Here is a 19,720-nt window from a genome sequence, read left to right on the forward strand (position 1 = left end):
ATTTTAATGATTACATGAACCCATTTTCCCTGCCAGTGGTTTGGCGATTAGCAGTCTCACTGTTGAAGTTTGATCGGGGACTTTTCTGTGTGAGGTTTGTATGTTGCATGGCTGGGTTTCCACTGTGGAGCAGCTGTTGTGGCTCCTTCACAGCTGGTAGTAAGTGCGGAAAGCCTCTTGTTCTTGAGAAGAGGTAACCGGTGCAGCTTCTGTGGAGAAAAAGTTACCACATAAACAAAAGCAGCATTTACTTTCAGTCTGTAGTAGTTGTTTAAATAGCTTACCTGTCAAAATCTGTGCATTGAACAATCTTATCGTGTTAGTCACTTTAAAATACTGATTAAAAAGTTGCCTTACGTTTAGCTCTGCAAACTCTTTTTGCCTTTTTTCCCTAAAACAGAGAGTGAATTCTTAACTTTTCATTTGTAAACATTTCTCAATCATACTTGACCAGACAGTTCGTACGTAGTTAGTCTTGTATGACCAATCGGGGTGTTGCTGTTCATGGATCTTTTGTTCAATCTTGGCCTCCAGGTAATATTTCTCCTTCAATTCCGCTGGTAATAACTTCCACTGTGGGGAGATGACGAGACATTATCAGCACACACAGACAAGCCAGCTTCTAAACACGAGTGTGAGATCATATCCCAAACATGTCGGAGCAGACGCACTTACCCTCCTTGCCACCTCGGCATTCACAAGCGCGCTGTTTCTGTCTCCAATTTCAGCTTCCACAACCGGCCTCAGCTCTTTAAGGTACAGCATAAAAGCATTTGGTGGCTTTTTGATGTATGTCGTACGCTGGGCTGCATGCTCTGTTCTGCAGGCACAAAAAAAAAAAAAAAACAAAGATCAGAGCATACATGAAGGAAGATTTCAAATATAAATAAATCCACAGGCAACATGGTTGAAGTCATGCAGGTGAAGAGCGACCTGATGTGATAGAATCCAAGTTGAGATCCAGTCATGACAGATAATTTAGTCCAAAAACGGTGAAGAACAACTCACGATGCAGTGGAGGCGTTCATCGGAGGAGAGGGAAGCTGACACCAATACACCAACTTGTTATTCCTGTAAGAGAGACACACACACACACACACACACACACACGTGTATCAGTGTGTGTATGTGTGTGTGTATGTGTGATGGTGCGGAAGCCAAAGTGTTTACTTATTTTGCTTACAGAACTCCAACAGGCATCATGTTGCAGTTGTGAGGGATGGGCATCTGAAGAACAGCATCACACTGGATAAGAGAAGGAATTAAGGAAAATGTGTAATGGTACCATCTGTCCACCAGGTGGCAGAATTTCCCCTTTATTTTAGGATGTTCATTGATTTTATGGGATTCAGTGATAAAATGTTGGCTGAAAACATTTGATCATAAAATATAACTAAATACTGTCACACACAGTCTGTTTGTTGCAAATAAATAGATAATGTTAGCAACAATACAGCACATCTTTATATTGTAGTAATAGTCTGAAATGTGTAGCTTTGCTGTTTTGAATGGAAACTAGAACATGGAAGCAGGATGATCTGCACAGCTGTGACTGTGAATGAAGCTACTTCATTTGCTGTGAGTGTGTATGTATGTGTGTCTGTGTGTGAGGTTGACCAGGATCCCACCAGGTTTGGAGGAAATACAGCGGGAAGAGTGGCTGGCACAGGCACATTCACCTGACTCTGACACATCTGAGGGGGAGGACAGAGACACCAACCTCAGTGTAGAAAACAGGTGCATGCCAGATTACACCAGATTACATACAAACAGCACAAACCAAACATACAGTGAACTGATATTTAAATACTAGGTAAGTTGTTCTCCTCGTGCGACGTTTTGTCAGCTAAACGCTTGTTGTTTTACACCAGTAAGGTGAATATTGTTTTCTCATAAAGCTCATCATGACATCTATAGATACCTTCCAAAGACTTTTTTTTAAATCTATTTTATGGCATGTTTTAATCATTGAATGTCCCCTTCTCATATTTTCAAGATTAGTGCCAGTTATGTTCACTGATCAGCAGATAGCAGTGCAAACTGAGTTCAGACTGAAAAAAACTGGTTTTCTACCCTATTTCCAAATATAACTGCAGGGACAGCTGTCCCTCTGACTGAGTGTCACACCTGTGACTGACTCCATGCCTGGCTGTATAGCGGCGTTGTGGGAGCAACCATCAGTGGAGTCTGCTGATCAACCACATGAGGAGCTGCGTTGTATTCTGCATCCTGATGGTCGATCGGCTGGCTGAGGGGGCATGCTGGAGGGATAATGTCTGCTGTCCAAGGCTCAGGATGGTATGTTGTCGGTGGATGCGCCTGATCTTGAAAACTGACTTTTGCTTGTGGCCCTGAAAGGTCAATTGGGATGATGCTTTCCTGATTTGCCCCCATGAGGTCAATCTGAGGATAAGTCAAGAGGCAGCATGTGAATTAGTGGCGGCTTTCATGTCATTTGACAAGAAGACAACTGAACAAGATGAGAGGGTTTGACAAAAAGACATGGATTACATGAAGTGAATGAGGAGATAATAATGACAATCTCGAGTGTCCTTGGTTAATACAGTCTGCTGCTCAAACATTTCAGGAGTTCCTCTCATGCGTCTCCCTTCTCCCTGCTGTCCTTTCTGACTGTGGACCAGCTGAGGGAGGATGAAAGGTTCAGCAGGCACAGGAGAAGTTGGAGGATTGATTGTGTCCCACAGAGGTTCATTCAACATCTTCTTGACAGAAGAAATCACCGTTTCTACTCGCAGCAAATTCAGAGTCTGCACTGAGCGCCGGTTTGGTGACAGACATATTTTTGACTGCTGTTTGTGCACTCAGATTATTCATGTTTGATTGAACCCTTGGAGTTTCTATTGAATGCAGAGTCATTAAGATAGTGACACATCTGAGGTGATGTTTGTCGTTGGTGGTGGATGTAGGTGATTTTGCATACTAACTTTTTCTTGTTCCCCCAAAAGGTCAAGTGAGAAGGTATTTGGCTGAAATGGCTCCATCAGGTCAATCTGAGGGTGATAAGTCATGTGCGTTAGTGGCAGCTTCCAAGTGAATTGACAGGAAGACTTTCACACAAATATGGCACAATTGTACAAGATGAGGAGGTTTGATGAAATGATAAACAAGATTAGAGCCAATGTTTTTCCTATCCATTTTATTTCCAGCTACTTTTTAACTTTTCCACTGCATCTCAGAGCCTGAAATACTGCTACGCCATTTTGTTTGCAGATTATTTTACTAAATTTTAATTTATAGCCAAAAAAAAATGCATTTTTTTTCTTGATATAATGATCAATACACTTGGAAATCTATATTTGATGAAACCCTTGCAGTTTTTAATGAAAGTGGACTACATCAACACAATGACATTTCATTAAATTGGTAATTTAGTAAGATGAATTAAAGGTTGGATTGTGATTCGATTGCCTTTGCAGTAACAGGGACTTAATATTTCAGACAGCTGAAAATAGGTGGTGGTTTTGCCAGAACTAGCTTATATGACAGTAAACGTATTTATACACAGGTGTTTTGATTACGCTGCAGTTGGAGTTGTTAGTTCAACAGCTGTAAATGTAAAACATGTAGATTTCCTGTTTTTAGCAGCGATAACAAGCTATCACGGTGTTTTAAATTCATCAGTATTTCAGTGGATCACAGTGAATTCACACCAAGATCAACATAAATGAGCACATTAACCTTTTTTTCTCCAGTAAAATCGAGGTTGTTGTTGGTTTTTTTTTTTTTTTTTTTTTTTTAGCTTGGTACGGTCCAACTGCCGCCGAGGTTAATTGTTTGTATGTAAAAAGTTACTTGGTAGCTAATATGTAAGTATGAATTTTAAGTATTTCTCAATAATTTATTAAATAACGATCTGTTTGATTAAGTGAGAAGAGCAGACGGCTCAGATCACCTGTCGGTATCCGCCCCCTCTATCCGGTTGGAGTCCAGCGGTCCGTCCTCTCCGAAGCGCGGGCTCGAGACGTCAGTCACCGACGTAAAACCCAACCAGTGATCAGCCCGCTGTCAGATAATAACATCTGTCCCAGTCAGAAGGATTCTTCACTCGTCTTTTTTTTTTTTTTTTTTTTTTTGCATTAAATTAATTTTTATTCATATTTTGCCCACTGTGGTTTTTTGTGTTTAAAAGCCCGTTTGCTGAACAACAGTCAGAAGTGGAAAGGGAAAACTTTCTGTTTACACAACATGAGGCTTGGAGTCACTGAAAAATGCAAGTTTTCTGGAATGCTGCTACTCACCACTGCTATTAATTATTCTGCACACATACAATATGATGGAGGATAACAGCAGTGATCGTGGCCTCACTTCCAGACCATGTTCTCCTGTTACTTTGTAGTTTTATAAAATCCAACAAAGTGTTTTCTGTGGGGATTTTGCATGTTTTGTCTTGGTTCTCTGGGTTTTCCCCACAATCCAAAAGCATGCACTTGAGGTGAATTGATCTGCTGGAATAGAAGACAGAAAGATATTCTTTCTGTTGTTCTGTGTTGGTTCTTCTCCTATCCAACTTGAGCCACCTGTAACAACATACATTATATAAGATCTCAGACAGTGCAACTGCACAACTCTGTATCACTGACTCTAGGAAGCCTGAGTTCTTGATTAGCTTTATCAGGTTCTCCATTACTGTTCCTGTCAGCCAGACCTCCTGCGCTGTCAGTTTGTCATCTCACATCTGCGATATCAATCTCGACGTCAAACAAAGCATCTCTTTTCCAGGTGATGGATATCTCACCGAGGAGGGAAACTGACGAGCAAACAGATGTGAAGTAGATTTGCTCTCCGCCCTCTCGACCGGCACCCCTACTAGGAGAGGGAGGAAAATGGATGTGCGGCCCGCCCTTGCTCCCTGCAGCTGAGTCGCTGAATCAGCTCAGTTAGCAGCACGATTATGAGTGTGTCCGTGAGACACTTGATAAACGTTAACCTTCCCTCCGACTTCAAGGATACTGCCAGGCAGGGCCAGATTAGTTAGCACGGCTGCATTTCTGTGACAAAACCCAGCGAGACACGCAGACCCCCTGCTGAGGTGACGAGCCCCCGCTACCAGAACACACAGAGGTGACTTGGCTCCTCTTTTTATTGGATTCGTTTTCACCGCACAAAGGTCACTTCACCAATAAAACGTTGGATTATTTGAAATCTGACATCCCACAGTTCAACCTCTTCACCCTTAATTACCAAGTACATTTATTCTGGTGGTTAGCTGTCCAGTAATGGTTGTATGGAACATTGTTATATCATGATGCTACTTGATTGTTAGCAAAATACTGCAGAAAGTGCTGCTGCTAAGTATGGCACAGACATCCGCTTTCTTAAACTAAGCGCTTCCGTTGTCTTTTTGATTCGTTTATTGTGTGGATGAACCAAGGAATCGCCCAAAGCAGCAGAATTCATACTGTAAACAACATTTATAGAATAAATCTATCTTCAGTAGGTTCAGTTTGATATGTTGGACAGCTTTATTAGCAGACAAAATGAGAAAAAAGGAAAATAAATACAAGCAGGCAGACACACAAAGTAAATTCCAGGGTTTTTTTTGTCATTATGGTGGACCCTAAGACAGAGACATTCACAGGATAATGAATAAATGAAGCTTAATCCCTTTTAAGAGGGGGATGTTGCTGGTAGAGCTTTGCTCTAATATAACCCATAAATAGTTTTCACATTTATCTAGAAGCAAGGTACTTCAGCTCTCGGGATAAAGAGGAATGCTTTTAACAGGTGAGTGTTTAAAAGCCGCAGCTCTCCTGAAGGTTGTGCCGAGAAACCCCGTCCCCATGGCTTAATGTTTCATTTAACTCTGCTATGCATAATTAAGGGATTCATGTACCAATTTTGAAGGTTGCCCTGCCATTTCAGGAAGGAAATAATTAATGAATGGAGCTTACAGTAGCGTGAATGTCAAATTCTGAGTTTTTTTTTTTTTTTTTTGGGGGGGGGGGGGGGGGGGGGGGGTTTGCTGTAAATCTTCACATTGTCATGTTTGATGAATCAGCATTTTGGCGAGAAGACAATCCAAATCGTGTCTGAGCTCTCTGAGTAATCTCCTCTGACCCAAATAACGAATCACACTATTCAGAAATCTAATAATGAACCGGATTTTTATACACGTTGAGCTGATTTTGTCCACAAAACTTGCCTGATGGTTAAATAATTTGTTAAAATATCATATTATCACAGTTAACAGTTGCTTTCCTGGGTTGTCACACCTCGTTTGATTGGGGTTGGCCTCACAGGAGCCTGGCCTAAATGTTGGAAGTCTCTTCGGTAAGTGTGATGATTCCTGTTGTGTACTCATGCTGGCTCAGACGTTTCATCTCTGCTGTAAGTGTCACTTTGAATGACTGTCAGTTCGCCGTTGCAGGCCCTGTTAGCATGTAGAAAAAGAAGAAAATCCTCTGTTGCACAGCTCTTTTTCTTAACTTTCTGCCTTCCACCCCAGTGTTAACCCTCCCTCCACATCTCCCTTCATCCTCCTGTTGTTCCTTCGCAACTGGAATTTCTGTCAATCATGCTCATTTCTCTCTGTCTTTTTCATTCATTTTCAGTTTCTTTGTCAACAAACCATTCCAGCTGCCCCATTTTCTTCATCTGTATCCTTCATATTTATTTCCCTTTCCTCAAAAATCCCTAATTACTTTGTGAGTTTTTGCTTGGCTGCACCTCCTCCGCTTTCCAAGCCTCCTCTCATTTCTCTCCCTGCCTCCTCCCCCGAGTCTCTTGACCTTGTTCCTTAACCTCTATCATTTTCCATCACCCATTTTGTTTTCTAGTTGTAATGGCCTGACTGTGCAGCCATTACAAAGTACCCAATTGAGTTTTTTTTTTCCTTCGAAGATTACTCACTTCGAAGACTCACTCATGCAAAACAAAAGCATTTAAACAAGCGTTTCTGTGCTTTCAGAGGCAGATCTTGATGATGAAGGCTCAAATGAGAGCGTGCGGTTAGTGTGTGACTTCAGAGCAAAGTAGGGCGTGACGTCCTATTTTTTTTTTTGTTACCTGTCTGCTCCAGTGCTGCTCACCTGTCCTTTCCCTTCACACCACCTCTGCCTCCCTTCATCCAGCCTGTCACCTCCCTCTGCGGGCCAACCAGCTGGCAACGGGCCACCAGCTGGCCGGGTCACCATATCCGAATCACTGGTGTGCTCCTTGTCTACGTAAAGCAGAGACCAGGATAAGTGCCACATGCTTGCATAAATACATAGATGCATGAATATACAGACACTGGCGACCTGTCCTGTGGACCTTCTGCTGCACCGGTCACTGATTTCATGAAACGCCCTTGAGTTGGCCCGTCTTGTAAGTGTGGGCGAGATCATGTGTAGGTGTGTGTGTGTCAGTGTGTGTTCTCACTAGTGAAAACTTGTGTGAAGAAAGGACATTTTGTTCAGTTCTCACTTTCTCATGTAAAAGTGTGTTTAACAATGAAGCTGCTTTTATAGTTAAACTTGGATTTAGATTTGACATAAACAGAGTTAGGGTTAGGCATTCACACTTAGGATTTTTTTAGTCTTGTAACTTGGTGACTTCATCAGTAAATCTTTCAAAATGCTCTTTTATGTTACTTTCAAACACAAATCCATTTACAAACATAACCCTCTCATTGAAGGTGCTACAGGAAAGCCTATTCATAGAATTTGTGTTATGTCTGAGAATAGAATTAGAACACAGTTCAATAGAAGATGCTTTATTAACCCCAGACGAAAGTTATCCCCACAGAATATAAAATAGATAAAGAGAGTTTTAAAATATCAAATAAGAATGTCTGGAGCTGTGGATAGACAGCTAGGTGCACATGCACAAAGCAGCATGGCAATAAGGGCGAGAGGAAGAAAACAAACTACCTAAAAGTGAATAACCTGATAGCTCAGTCAAATGGTTTGAATAAACCTTGTTTTGTGGGGGTCAAATTTAAGGTCTAACAAACTACAGAACACCACAGTTCTATAATTCACCAGCTGCAGGAAGCGATGGTTTTTGCATTACTCGCTTTTTCCACTTGATGGCACCAGATAAGAGCAGTCAGATAATTAGCTTAGTTTATTCCAAGGATGTGGAGTGATTGACATCATGGACAAGTTTAGGGGAGAAATTCATTCTTACTCTTTTTTTTTTCTTTGAGATATCACTGCTACAACCTGAACTCATTACTTATTTTTTCTACAGGACTATGCCAATTAAAATATATCCACACACACACACACACACACACACACACACACACACACACACACACACACACACACACACACACACACACACACACACACACACACACACAAAGCATCTGCATGCTATGATGACAGTCAGCACATAATACATGATGATTATTATAAATAAAGTTTGAGGTATGCACATTTCAGATTTAAAGCTAACATATATCCTACAAAACATGTCATGACGGATACAGGCACTGTGAATCTACTATAAAAGATCTTTTCCATCCCTGTCATATGCAGCTCCAGAGGAAACATTCTGGACCTTAGGTAAAGATGTGACTCCTGTATCTTCACCTTAAAGAGATCTGATGTCCGCACACAGGGGAGGGAGCTGTGAAGATACTTCATTTGCCTGGATGTGATACACCCTGAAGGTAGAAAGAGTCACATTTAAAAGCTATGGGCAATGTTTGAGACTGTTCCTTCTGCCTTAGGTGGGGGTTTTACTACATTACCGCCTAATTCCCACATAAATAATGCCTGATTGAATGCAGCATTCAGCAGTTTATTATAGCCAAGCTTCTACTGACGGCTGTGACACACAGTTGGCCAGTAGATCCAGCATTCTTTCACTTGCTGTTAGTGTATTAATTACCACAGAGGTGTTTGTGGACCCCCGATGATAAGACTTAATTGTCAACACTGTGACTCCAAATATCCTCAGCGTCAGTGAGCTGTGAAGTCTGAAATATTTACTTCAGTCAACCCCAGAGCCGGCAGAATACATTTAGAGCGAAGTAAGAGAACATGACACACGCACACATAATCCTAAAAAACAAGCTATATATACAGTATATGTAATATATTTTGTAGTCAAAGCTAACTTCTCATCAAAACGTGAAAGGAATTGATGAAGTGCCAAATAAAAGCGCTTTACACTGAAGCTTTCCCGCAGCCTGTATTCTCAGTAGTGGTTTCAAAACTGCTGTTCAGTGACAACAAATAGTTTTTTTTTCCTGTCGTGAAGACTGTCAAAAAAAATCCAAACTAGAAACTTTCAGTTTCATGTGGTTATTCAAAACTTTTCACACTGACTCTTTTGTGTAAACAATAAAACATACATTTTTCTTGCCAACACAAAGACACAAACCAATGGTTTACTCATTAAATCGCTCGGGTTGAGGCAGAAACATTTCTTTCTTTAATTTCTGTGACTGTTTAGAGATGTAGAGATGTTTTGTATTACTCAGCAATGATATCGTTAATTTTTAGAGAATTGCTTCCGTCATGAAACAACTTCAAGCAACCTGCACCAACCAAATACATACATATTACGCCACAAGAACAGAGATATTTGTTCTCTCTCCCAAGGCCAAGAGAAAAGAAAGACTAAGTATTCTCAGCTTGCTCTCAACTCATCATCGCTGCAGAGTTTTTTCTGTTGTCCTATACCTAGTGTGACAGGCATTTAAAATGAGTGTGGTCATTGTTACATATCTCATTTGTTAGGAAGCACCAGCTTTCTCCCAGCATGCTGAACCTGTTTGGGTAGAAATTTTTGACACCTACATTTTTCTTGACCTTGTAGTTCTCTTCAGCCACTGATTTATTTATTTATTTATTTATTTATTTTCATTCGAAGACTCTGGCATGTTATTTTACCCCTCACCTCACAACATCATGAAGTATGAAATGTCCTGTCCAGGCGAAACTTTTATTTTTATTCCTAGCACTTTGAGAACAATTTTCTTTTGCCCTTAGGGACTGTAAATTGGAACCTTTCTTTATTAAACCTTCACCCTGAAACCCCGTGAATCTCTATGAAAATTTATTAGGAAAACATTACATCAGTTAAAATATTCTTTTAAAAAAAAAATGTCCTGTGAATCGTGAACACCACATACACACACACTCACACACACACTCTCAGGTGAGTCAAGTTGAGACCAAAGGTAATCATTTGCATGGGCAGGCGTGTAGTGGAGCGTCCTGGAGCTTGACCGCTGGAGGGACGGGGGCGTGACACGCAGCCAGCCACTTGACAGATACGGTTTCACCTGGTCAGCAGAGAGCTGAAAGCAGGGCTCCTGGAAACCTGGTCGGAGCAGTGCATTAACAGCAGGTGCGATGAGGATTAGAAGTGTAGTATCTCACTACTCAAGCAAGCCGTGCTTTTTTTGACCTTTGAGAAAAGCTCATATGAGTTACTTTTGCTGTCAGGTTGAAAAGGTTAAAGCCTCTGTGAAACAAAATCTCAAGTAGAGCCTTCCAGGATCAGTGTAATCTGAAAAATAGTTTCCACAGCAGCCCCAAATCCAGAAACACTGGCTCTGGAGAGGGATAGTTTTGTGACGACCATCACTTCGTTTACATATTTGCAAGGGCCCACTGATAGTTCATGATATTCCCGATAGTGTTGACTGCAGGGCAGTGCTTCAGTACTGAATACCAGGGAAGTCCAGAATCTTTTTAAAAGTTAGATGATAAAAAGAAAATCAGGACATATAAAGTAAAAAAAAATCTGGGTCCCTCATAATGGTACAAAGAGGCAACTTCCACAAAGCATAGAAGGTAAGAACAGTTTGAAAAAGCAAGTAAAACACTTGAGATACATTCAGAGATTTGTACTACAAAGTAGTATCCCCACATGGCAAGGAATAGAGGAGGTAAAACAACAAAAGTGTGAAAGTGGGGGAAGAAGTTTGAGCTGTTAGAGGCAAATGATGCCAAGGCAACAGATGTAATGTAACTTTTGAGAACATTTGTCTCCCATGATGAGTCTATATTAGTTTGTGGTCACTGAAGTTCCACAAGTTAAAGAGTCTCATACCGGTCTGGAGCTGTGAGCCTCAGTCTTCCTCTCCGGGCGGCTGCGGCTCAGGAGATAGGACGGTCGCCTCTTGATTGGAAGGTTGCAGGTTTGATCATTTCTGATCAGATTTTGAACATTTTCTTCCAAGAATCAGAATAAACGTCAACAAGGTCAGTTGGTTCCACATTTTTGTGGCCTTCCTGGATGGATGTTGGTGTCACATTTGAGCAGGAAGAAAGTAAAAACCAATGATCATTGCTGTAAGTTCATGTTTGATCGATGAAAGCTTTTTTTCATTTAAAAAAAAAAATCAATTTTCACAACCTATTCACACACAAATCTAGATCAATACTGCAGTGTATTCCTCAGCGTTAATCCTCTTAAAGTTGTGTTTCATACTTGAGCTTGTTTTTAGTTTGATATCATCCTGTTCAGTTGCTCTCTCACTCAGGGAAGATTCACAGCTACATTTTTCTTTAGAACATTTCTACAGCAGAAGGAAATTAAGAGAAAACAAAAGACAGCAAGGGCTTCACTGTTCTCTTTGTCAAACTGAGGATGTTGTTGGCTTATTATCAGCATCCTAAGCTTGACGCCCCGGGGTGAACTTGCATGTTTCACTTTAAACGTCACACCGAATGAGGCTTTTACCATGACTCATGACTGACTGATGTGTCATATAAACTTTACAAATCAAACAGGAAAACAGACACAAACGTTCGCCCTCTACTTTGGCGTCTCGGCTTCCAGTGAGAAAAGACACAACATGTGAAGACGCTCATTGTCTGAGACATGAGTTTCAAAAGCATTCAGTTTGAGACAAGTTAATGAAAACTGTGGCGCAGTTACCCAGACTTGATCAAATTAGCCTCGGAGTCCAGGAAAAGTTTGTCTGTTTTCTCCAATTTGTGCACATACCCGCAGCGCTGCAGCGAGACGGGCCTGCGCTGCACAGTTGGTTTTACTTATGAGCTGAAACAAGTCGCCCTGAGCAACTAAATGACATCAGAGCGAGCGAAGCTACGGAGGCGCACAGAAGAATAGCAGGGATGAGTAAAGAGGAGGAGGAGAGGGAGGCACATACAGAATTAAATAGACACACACAAAGAGACTTGAGGGGACGGATGCTAGATACGTAAATAAACACAGTCAGGATTTCACAGATCGCACATTTTTGCAGTGCTATTCAATTGTCTCGATTGCTTTCCACACTTTTTTTTTTAACCATCGATTTATTCTGCCGTTCGTCACACCTCCTCGCGGCGTGGATCTGCTTTGTTTCATAATTCATGCACTTTTGTCAAAGTGCAGACGTTTCTGCTTGTACATACAGTTCCATATACCAGTTGCTGGAGTTGCGTTGCGCTTGCTGCTGCAAAGTGGCGTCCCCCAACCCCCGGAATAAAACCATGAAAGATTGATCTTATCATCGAGATGGTGGGGGAGGGAAAGAAAAACAGAGCGGGAATTGGACAGCGGGGACAAGAACAAGGCGGCGAGCTGCGGGCTCTCCAACTTTGTATTCCGCTCCCGTCAAGTGGTGTTGTTTTAATTGGAGCCAAACTCGGCTCAGCACAGCAGAGGCATCCTCTCAGCCCGACCCCCAAACAGGAGACGATCATCATCATCCTCAGCCTGGCCCACCTCGGCCCGTGAATCAGAAGACAGGGGTAGAGAGAGAGAGAGAGACAGACATGGCCGACCGAGTATGGACATTTTGCCACAAAAAGAAAAAAACAAAAACAACACCATTTATTTTTACCTCTTCTGTCATTTGTCATAACAACCAGTTTGATCAGTAATCTGTTGCCCTCTCTTTATTTTTTACAGTTCACAATAATAACTAACCAAAAAAACCAGCAGAACAGAATGCAGTTATACAGGTGAGATGAGACACAATCGTCCAGGGAATTAAAAATTAAAATACAAGCAAGACTTCTGTTTGAATTACATATAAAATGTTAATGATAAAGCAAATAATAACATTTATTCTAATAATTTATTATACATTTAAACAATAGTAAAAGCACAAAGAAAATCAGTGCCTGATAAGATTCAAGCAAAAAAAACCCCAGAATTAGAGAATTTCAAAGATTTGAATATTCACCATTTTGGGGCATCTTTATTGAAGAAGAAACAACTTTGATCAGTTCATTTTCCACTTATTTCATTACATTTTGTTCAACTTCACTAGGCGTGAGCGCTGTATCCCAAGGTGTCCACACGTTCTTCATAATTCTCATTTTTAATTTTCATCCTTTCACAAAGCCAGTGGATGGGACTCTTTTAATCTAAAAAACAATGTTGATTATGCACTTAAGAAAGCTGGCATGGCGCCTCCTCGTTCAGTAATCACAAAGACAGTTGGACTGTATTGATTTAAACTCAAGTGAATGGGATTGGATTGTTCTCCGCGCAGCAAAGCTGAGAGTGATAAATTAATTCGGCTGCTCACAGGTACCGCAGCTACGGCCAAGTGAGGCTGATTAAAAGGCGGGACCTGCATGGGAAATTCAGACTACCATACTTTGTAAATCTCAGGCTAAATTTGATCTGACATGCCATTAAAGAAGACTCCGCTCCGAACGGGAGATGTGGAGGGGAAACGTGGAAGATTTATTCTCTTCCTATAGTCGATGGACTTAAACATATGTGGTAAAATCACTGCTGAGTGTATGTCTTTTCTGGTGTTTTGTGTTGAAAATATTGAATCGCTCTTCCATCGAGTGCACGGTATGGTTTAAAAAAAAAAAAAACAGACCAAACTAAAGCACTAGCGTCATCCTCCAGGGCTCAGACTGACGCCCCTGAAGCCACGCTGCCGGAAAAACTACTAATCTTGGAGTTGAGGAGGTCAAACTGATCCTCGCTGACCTGAGATTTAATAAGAACCGGAAAATGTGAGCGGATCTCCCAGTTGGTCAGCGGGTAGCAGCAGGGTATAAATAGGAAGAGGGAGACTGTGCTGCAGAAGAAAAACAAACGCAGACCTCCGGCAGATGCTCAGTGATTAATTGAGGTTGATTTTTTACAGAAGTTTAGAGACTCAGCTCCAGATAAGCAGAGTGGCAGGCTTCAACCTGATGATGGATTTGTTTACTGGTTGTGTTGCTGAGTGGGAGCGAGGTACTTTACTCACAAAGAGTAAATTGGACAAGCGCACTCATGACACACACATACACAGACAAGCAGGCACATACACACACCTCAAGCTTGACTAATTATGGACGTTTCCAATCACCGTGAATTTCCTTAAGCTTAATTAATTTTGCGCGGCAGGTCCAAACTTGATCTATCCGTGTGGTTTTTATGTGCCGTCTGCCGCCCACCTCTCCATCGAGCATCATCTCCCCCTTTAAAGGAGATGTATTGATTACGGCTGCTTTATGAATCGGCCTGCTGTGCTTGTCGGTGTTTTTCCTGCTCATATATCAACGATGCTCTCCTCCTGACAGCAGGTGAAATTACTGCTGCCAGAGTGGAAATAAACACTGAGACAACTTGATAGAAAATGTTCAAGTTGTTTTAAAAAAGCATTTGTTTTTGTTTTTTTGAGGGTAAAATCACAATGGAAGAAATTAAGGGCAAGATGAAAAGCCATCAAACTGGATTTGGTTTTTAGTCGCTATGAATGGAGTTCGGCTAAAGACGTCAAGCAGATGATGTATGAACAGAAGGAATATTTTTTTAATTTCCTCTGCATCTTGATTTGACAATCGAAGCAGGATGTGTTATTGAAGAGAGAACGGGTGGAGAACTGGAGGCACAAGCAGGCAGATATCCCGCCAGATTAGAGGGGGAGGGATGGAGCATGAGATTTAGATAGATAGATGGACTAAGAGAGTGTTCCTCCTCAGGAGGCCTGCAGTCTAATTGAGTTTATGAAGCAGTGGACGGAGCAGATTGATGGCGGATATCCATCTAATAGCGCCATGATCTCAGTGGAACTTTCTGTAGCTCTCCATCTTTCACCAGCTCTTTTTCTCCCTTACATCTTTTATTCTCAATCCATTCATCTCACTGACTGTCGTGCTTTTTACGGCCTCCTCTCTTTTATGTCTCTTCTCACCTCCTCTTTTCAAGATCCTTCTTTTCTCAGTTTTTCAATGGAAAAAAATCCTCGAGCTTCGCTTTAGCAGCGGCTCGTCCAACCCTGCATTGTTTTCTGTCTTTTTTGTCACACATAAACTCATCAAAGCAATTGGTGATTGAGCCATAAACCACAGAGTTGGCATTGTGCACATGCTGCTTGCTTGAATATAGTAGAGTCAAATTCAGGCCAATTTCAGTTCAGAAAAGAATGACATGTTGTTGTAGTTGCTATTAAACACCTAGACACCATGTTACACCATTTTAAATATTTTATGAACCTCAATTTTGCTTAATTTTATAATTGTAGTGTTTTATTTGCTTGATTTTGATAATGATGGCCATAAGATATGACTTTGTTCTAACCTTCATCACTGTAATGACAGAGATGAGATGAATCGATTTTCTACCAGCGAGTCTACAGTTGTGGTGCGGCAAAAGTGCACCATACTCAGAGTTAAAAAAAAAAAAAAAAAACATTTATTGCACTATTTCATGTGACCGAATGTGCCTCTGACAAATAAACACACCTACAATGCCACACACACACACCTATAATGTCAGCTTGTTACCTTCCAGGTCCCGTGTTGACAGCTGGCTGCAAACAGAGCTGAGCAGACTGATGGAGGAGTTACTGGCCGAGCAGGCAGGTGTGTGTGTGTGTGTGTGTGTGTGTGTGTGTGTGTGTGTGTGTGTGTGTGTGTGTGTGTGTGTGTGTGTGTGTGTAGGGTGAGCTGTGTGAGGAACTTCTCTGTGAGAGAATGTATTGATTGAAGACTGAAGCTCAAAAAAGCAAGAGGGAGATGCCTTCAGGGTCCAGAGCACTGTGAACGAGCATAAATGATAAGCTAATGAGAGCGTATGAATAAAAAAGGAGTGAATCTATATATGTGGATATGTTGAGGAGCCTATGGTGATGTGGTAAGTGTCAGGGTATTTCTTTTCTTGTGCACGTTAATTGGCAGATGATCATTTGCAGTGTCGTGATGTTAAACCTGGGCCTCAGCAGAAGTCACTGAATCATTTGCTTCTTCAGAACAACGTTTCAGGTGATTTCAGTTCTGTAGCTTCTGTGCTTGAAGCTAGATGAAACATCGTTGCTCTACACATTTTCAAATATATGTCGGAAACTTCATAGAATGCTTAAAAATTCAAATCCATTCATTACCAATTTGAACAAATGTGTCAAAAAGTCACTGTGTGAAATTATATAAGCGTGATTTGCTAAATCTCTCTTGACAAGTGCAAATGACCTGAGTGGAACAGCTTAGTTGACTGGCCAGTGGGTAGAATTAAAAACCAGTAAAACCCTCAGGCTTTAAGTATCTCACTTAGCCAACTGAACCGCAGGTCTCAGCACTTCCTCAGTTCTCCGCGGCCCAGTTTCCAGCTGCTGCTTCCCAGTCAACCACGGCATTATCTGGATTAACCTCCACTCTCCTGCTGCTCACTCTGGCTGCCTGCTTCTCTCTCGCAGCACCACAGCTACTGTAAATGTGGCTTCTGCTTCTTCCTGTCCTTGCCACTCTACCTTTTGTTCTCTTCATACAGTTAATGTTAAATTCTGTTAGTTCTGCAGCAAAGGCCTTCCTCTTGTGTTTTTTTCTCTTTCTTTTTTCACCCCCCTCACAGCCGGAAATGTCACCTCCCCTTTCTCTCAGATTGCTTTTGTCCGTTCATTCTGCTCATGGTATTATCTGCCACGGTTTCATTCTTCCCATCGTTCTCTCTTTGACAGTATTTTTTACTGAGAGGGAAATTCTCCACCTCTTTTTCATCCTCCTCTCCCCATCCTGTCTTTCTTTGGCCTTTTGTTGTTTTTTTTTTCTTTTTTTTTTTCTCCATTAATTTTTTTCTCTCTGTGTTTTGCTATTATCAACTCCAGTGAGTGGCAGCTCCTGTCTTATCGGGTTTTGTCAGGTGCTGGTTAAATTCCATTCACTGCTAGGATGCACAAAGGTGGGCTGGTAAAATGCCAGAGCCGTGCCTCCACACTGCAAAGGGACGGGGATTTTTGGCTGGACTCTCTGTGTGGACCTAAATGTGTCTTGATTTCATTCTCAGTCTATTTTAGAACAATAGAGGGAACTGGTTGATTTTGTCATTTAATTTGTGTCTCTAGGCTTTTCTAAATGTGTGTTTCTTTGAACTGCTGACAGCAAGAAATGCAGGGTATTGATTGATTGGATAAATCAATGAGTTTACAGGACAGTTAGAAATACTTAAGAGTGGAAAAGTATTTACCCCAGAGAGTAATTAAGCCACACAGTATTTAATAAGCTCTTTTAAAAAGCAACAATTTGATCAAAATGATGCACGTGACCAATACAGTAAAGACTGTGACCCGTGCATCATTGTGCACGTCGGTTCTTCGCCACACCTGTCATGGCGTTCTGGGACACCTGAGCATTAGAAACACCTGAGCTTCTCCCCCCTACTGTGAGCAGTTGTTGAAATACCTGCTGTGGAAATGGGTCGCTGACAGATTTCATTTTGACTTCCACGACGTATGTAGTGTCCCGGCGTCAGCATCAGTGAATAAGTCATGGTAATGCAATATTCCACTATCCTCTGACCTGGATAACAACATTTATACACTGGTACTCTGCCCAAGGGTGGCTGCTATGGGCAAGAGAGAGCGAGCGAGAGAGTGAGTGTGTGTGTGTGTGTGTGTGTTATTGTAGACATGGTTTGTGGCATTTGGCGTTGTGCTCTTTGTGATGGATTCGGTCCAAACCCTTGAGACACACAAATGAACTGTGACATCTCTGACAGCTGGAGATGGCACACACACACACACACACACACACACACACACACACACACACACACACACACACACACACACACACACACACACACACACACACTTCTCAGTGTGACTAATTCGCTTTCTTGTACAGGTGTCTCCTGTCTAGCCACAAACTTTTCTAATTATTACTATAAAAATGAAAAGTTTTCAGACTTTCAAAACATGATTATGCATATTTAGCGCCCTCTATAGACTCACTATGATTACAAGGATTGTGAGTAAAACTAATGTTACCTCCGAGTTTCCATTAATCTCCCTCTTGCTTTATGTACTTTATATATTTTCTATATTTTGAGAGCACGTTTTCTATTTTCTGGCTCCTTGTGGAAGCTGTAAACTGGAACATGAGAATTTCCCAAACGAGTTCCCAAATTCCCAACTGCGTGAACGCATCATGAAAGCAGGCTATATTGACTTCCTCATGCTGAGCGGTTTTTACTGCAAAGGACAACATTTAATTTCTCTCTCTTACTTTACAGCCAGGCAGTCCGTCACATTGATGTATTTTATAATCCCAATCAAGCAGCAGTTTGCACGAAGGCTTTTTTTTTAAGTTAAATTGTTTCACTCACCTGTTTACCTGAGTTTTTGCTTTATGGCGAAAAAAAGCCGTGTTTTTCGATATATAATGGGTGAGTAAACGTTTTTTTAAGTGTTTTTTTTTTTCAAGCAAGGATCAAAGTCTATTACAGTGTTGTTCTCCATTGTTGGAAAACTGTGGCAACATGACACTCTTTGTCTGCCACAAGCATTTATTTTTCTCTTTGTGGTGTTAATTTGTTTCCTGCAGATTGACTGAAGTTAATATGGATAATTATGAATGTTTTCCCTGTTAGTTAAAGTTAGCACAGTTAAACTGAAACGGTGCTGGAGTATCTGCAGCATTTCTAGTATTGTTAGAATTATAAAAAAAAAAATGGACCAGATTTCTGCTCCACAGTCCTCATAACATCATAAACACTGTTGTGCATTGCATTTGCCTCTTTTGACATTATATCCCATGATGTGCACATAAACATAGAGTAGTGAATGCTCAGACATATTTCCAATGAATCCCAAAAGTAATGTTTAGGATTTTTTGATAAGCATGAGGAAACTATATGACTATTTGAAAGAGTCCTGGAATATGCAGTCCAGTGGGAGGTATGTCAGTGCTTCCTTTGTCAGGCCAGTCCTCCATATTTTCAGCTCCTCCATCCTCAGAGTTGAGGATATTGATTGCATTGATCCTGGTCTGACTTGTGTCTGAGATGGCTGCATCAGCGAGCATGGTTAGTATACATCTACAGCATTTAGAATAAATTAAAGAGAATAAGTCAATGGAAATCTGATTAAAAGCCATTAATGTGCTGAAATCCACTTTCTGAAAGTGGTATTTGAATATGTTTCATAAATCTGAAATTACAGCTAGGACTATCTGGTGCAGGGAATGCACCCGGCACATCAAACAGAAAGCAGACCGCAGGGAGCTTCTTCAAGATCACTGATGACCGAAGGCAGGCCGCCCCCCTGGTGCTCAAGGCCCTGAGGAGGAGGAACTTGTTGCAGGAATGCACAAAATCTAGCCAGCTCTGATAGCCGTTGGTGAAGTGGCCGATGTTCCCTCCACCAGTACAGCGGGTTCTCCTGGCTGTCGGGATCGGCTCACTGCAGGCTGGACTGAGGCTCAGAGGCTACAGCGTGTTCCTGGTCAGGAGAGGATCTGGGGCTGGTTCTCTGAAGCCAGAAACTGTTGACCGACTTGTGTTTCTTGCCAAAAATCTGTAGTGTGTTTCTGTTCTTTGCAGTATTTGCTTCTTCTGCACAAGGCTTCATTTAGGA

The 19,720-nt window shown here is 41.5% G+C and overlaps 2 protein-coding genes across 4 annotated transcripts in view; both read right to left on the bottom strand.

Moving 5' to 3' along the window:
• Positions 1 to 3: 3 nt before the first annotated feature.
• Positions 4 to 1,115, bottom strand: LOC115387281 (lymphoid enhancer-binding factor 1-like). 3 transcript variants are annotated; one of them, XM_030089942.1, is made up of 5 exons: positions 934 to 1,053; positions 676 to 820; positions 466 to 573; positions 358 to 391; positions 4 to 209 (listed from the first exon to the last, which is right to left on the bottom strand). In XM_030089942.1, the coding sequence occupies exons 1-5, from the start codon at positions 966 to 968 to the stop codon at positions 148 to 150; spliced, it is 384 nt and encodes a 127-aa protein (XP_029945802.1). In that variant the 5' UTR covers positions 969 to 1,053; the 3' UTR covers positions 4 to 147. The 3 variants fall into 3 exon arrangements, with proteins under 3 accessions (XP_029945802.1, XP_029945801.1, XP_029945800.1); XM_030089941.1 differs by lacking the exon at positions 358 to 391 and having other exon boundaries at positions 1,009 to 1,115; XM_030089940.1 differs by lacking the exon at positions 358 to 391.
• Positions 1,116 to 12,612: 11,497 nt separating this feature from the next.
• The window catches only part of LOC115387279 (protein shisa-8-like), a 101,241-nt gene continuing 94,133 nt past the window's right edge, over positions 12,613 to 19,720 (bottom strand). Inside the window, exon 7 of the mRNA XM_030089936.1 lies at positions 12,613 to 12,627. The gene's annotated coding sequence lies outside the window, so the exon portion shown is untranslated. The remainder of the gene's footprint in view (positions 12,628 to 19,720) is intronic.

The sequence above is a fragment of the Salarias fasciatus genome, chromosome 4 (genome assembly GCF_902148845.1).
Source record: "Salarias fasciatus chromosome 4, fSalaFa1.1, whole genome shotgun sequence".
Classification (NCBI taxonomy): Eukaryota; Metazoa; Chordata; class Actinopteri; order Blenniiformes; family Blenniidae; genus Salarias; species Salarias fasciatus.

Bases quoted from the DNA above. Each gene is read 5' to 3' on its own strand.
- LOC115387281 (XM_030089940.1), bottom strand. From the start codon at position 968: ATGACTGGATCTCAACTTGGATTCTATCACATCAG. The intron at 574-675 runs GTAAGTGCGTCT...ATCTCCCCACAG, and splicing joins ATGCCGAGGTGGCAAGGAGG to TGGAAGTTATTACCAGCGGA. The intron at 210-465 runs GTACGAACTGTC...TTTTCTCCACAG, and splicing joins GGTCATACAAGACTAACTAC to AAGCTGCACCGGTTACCTCT.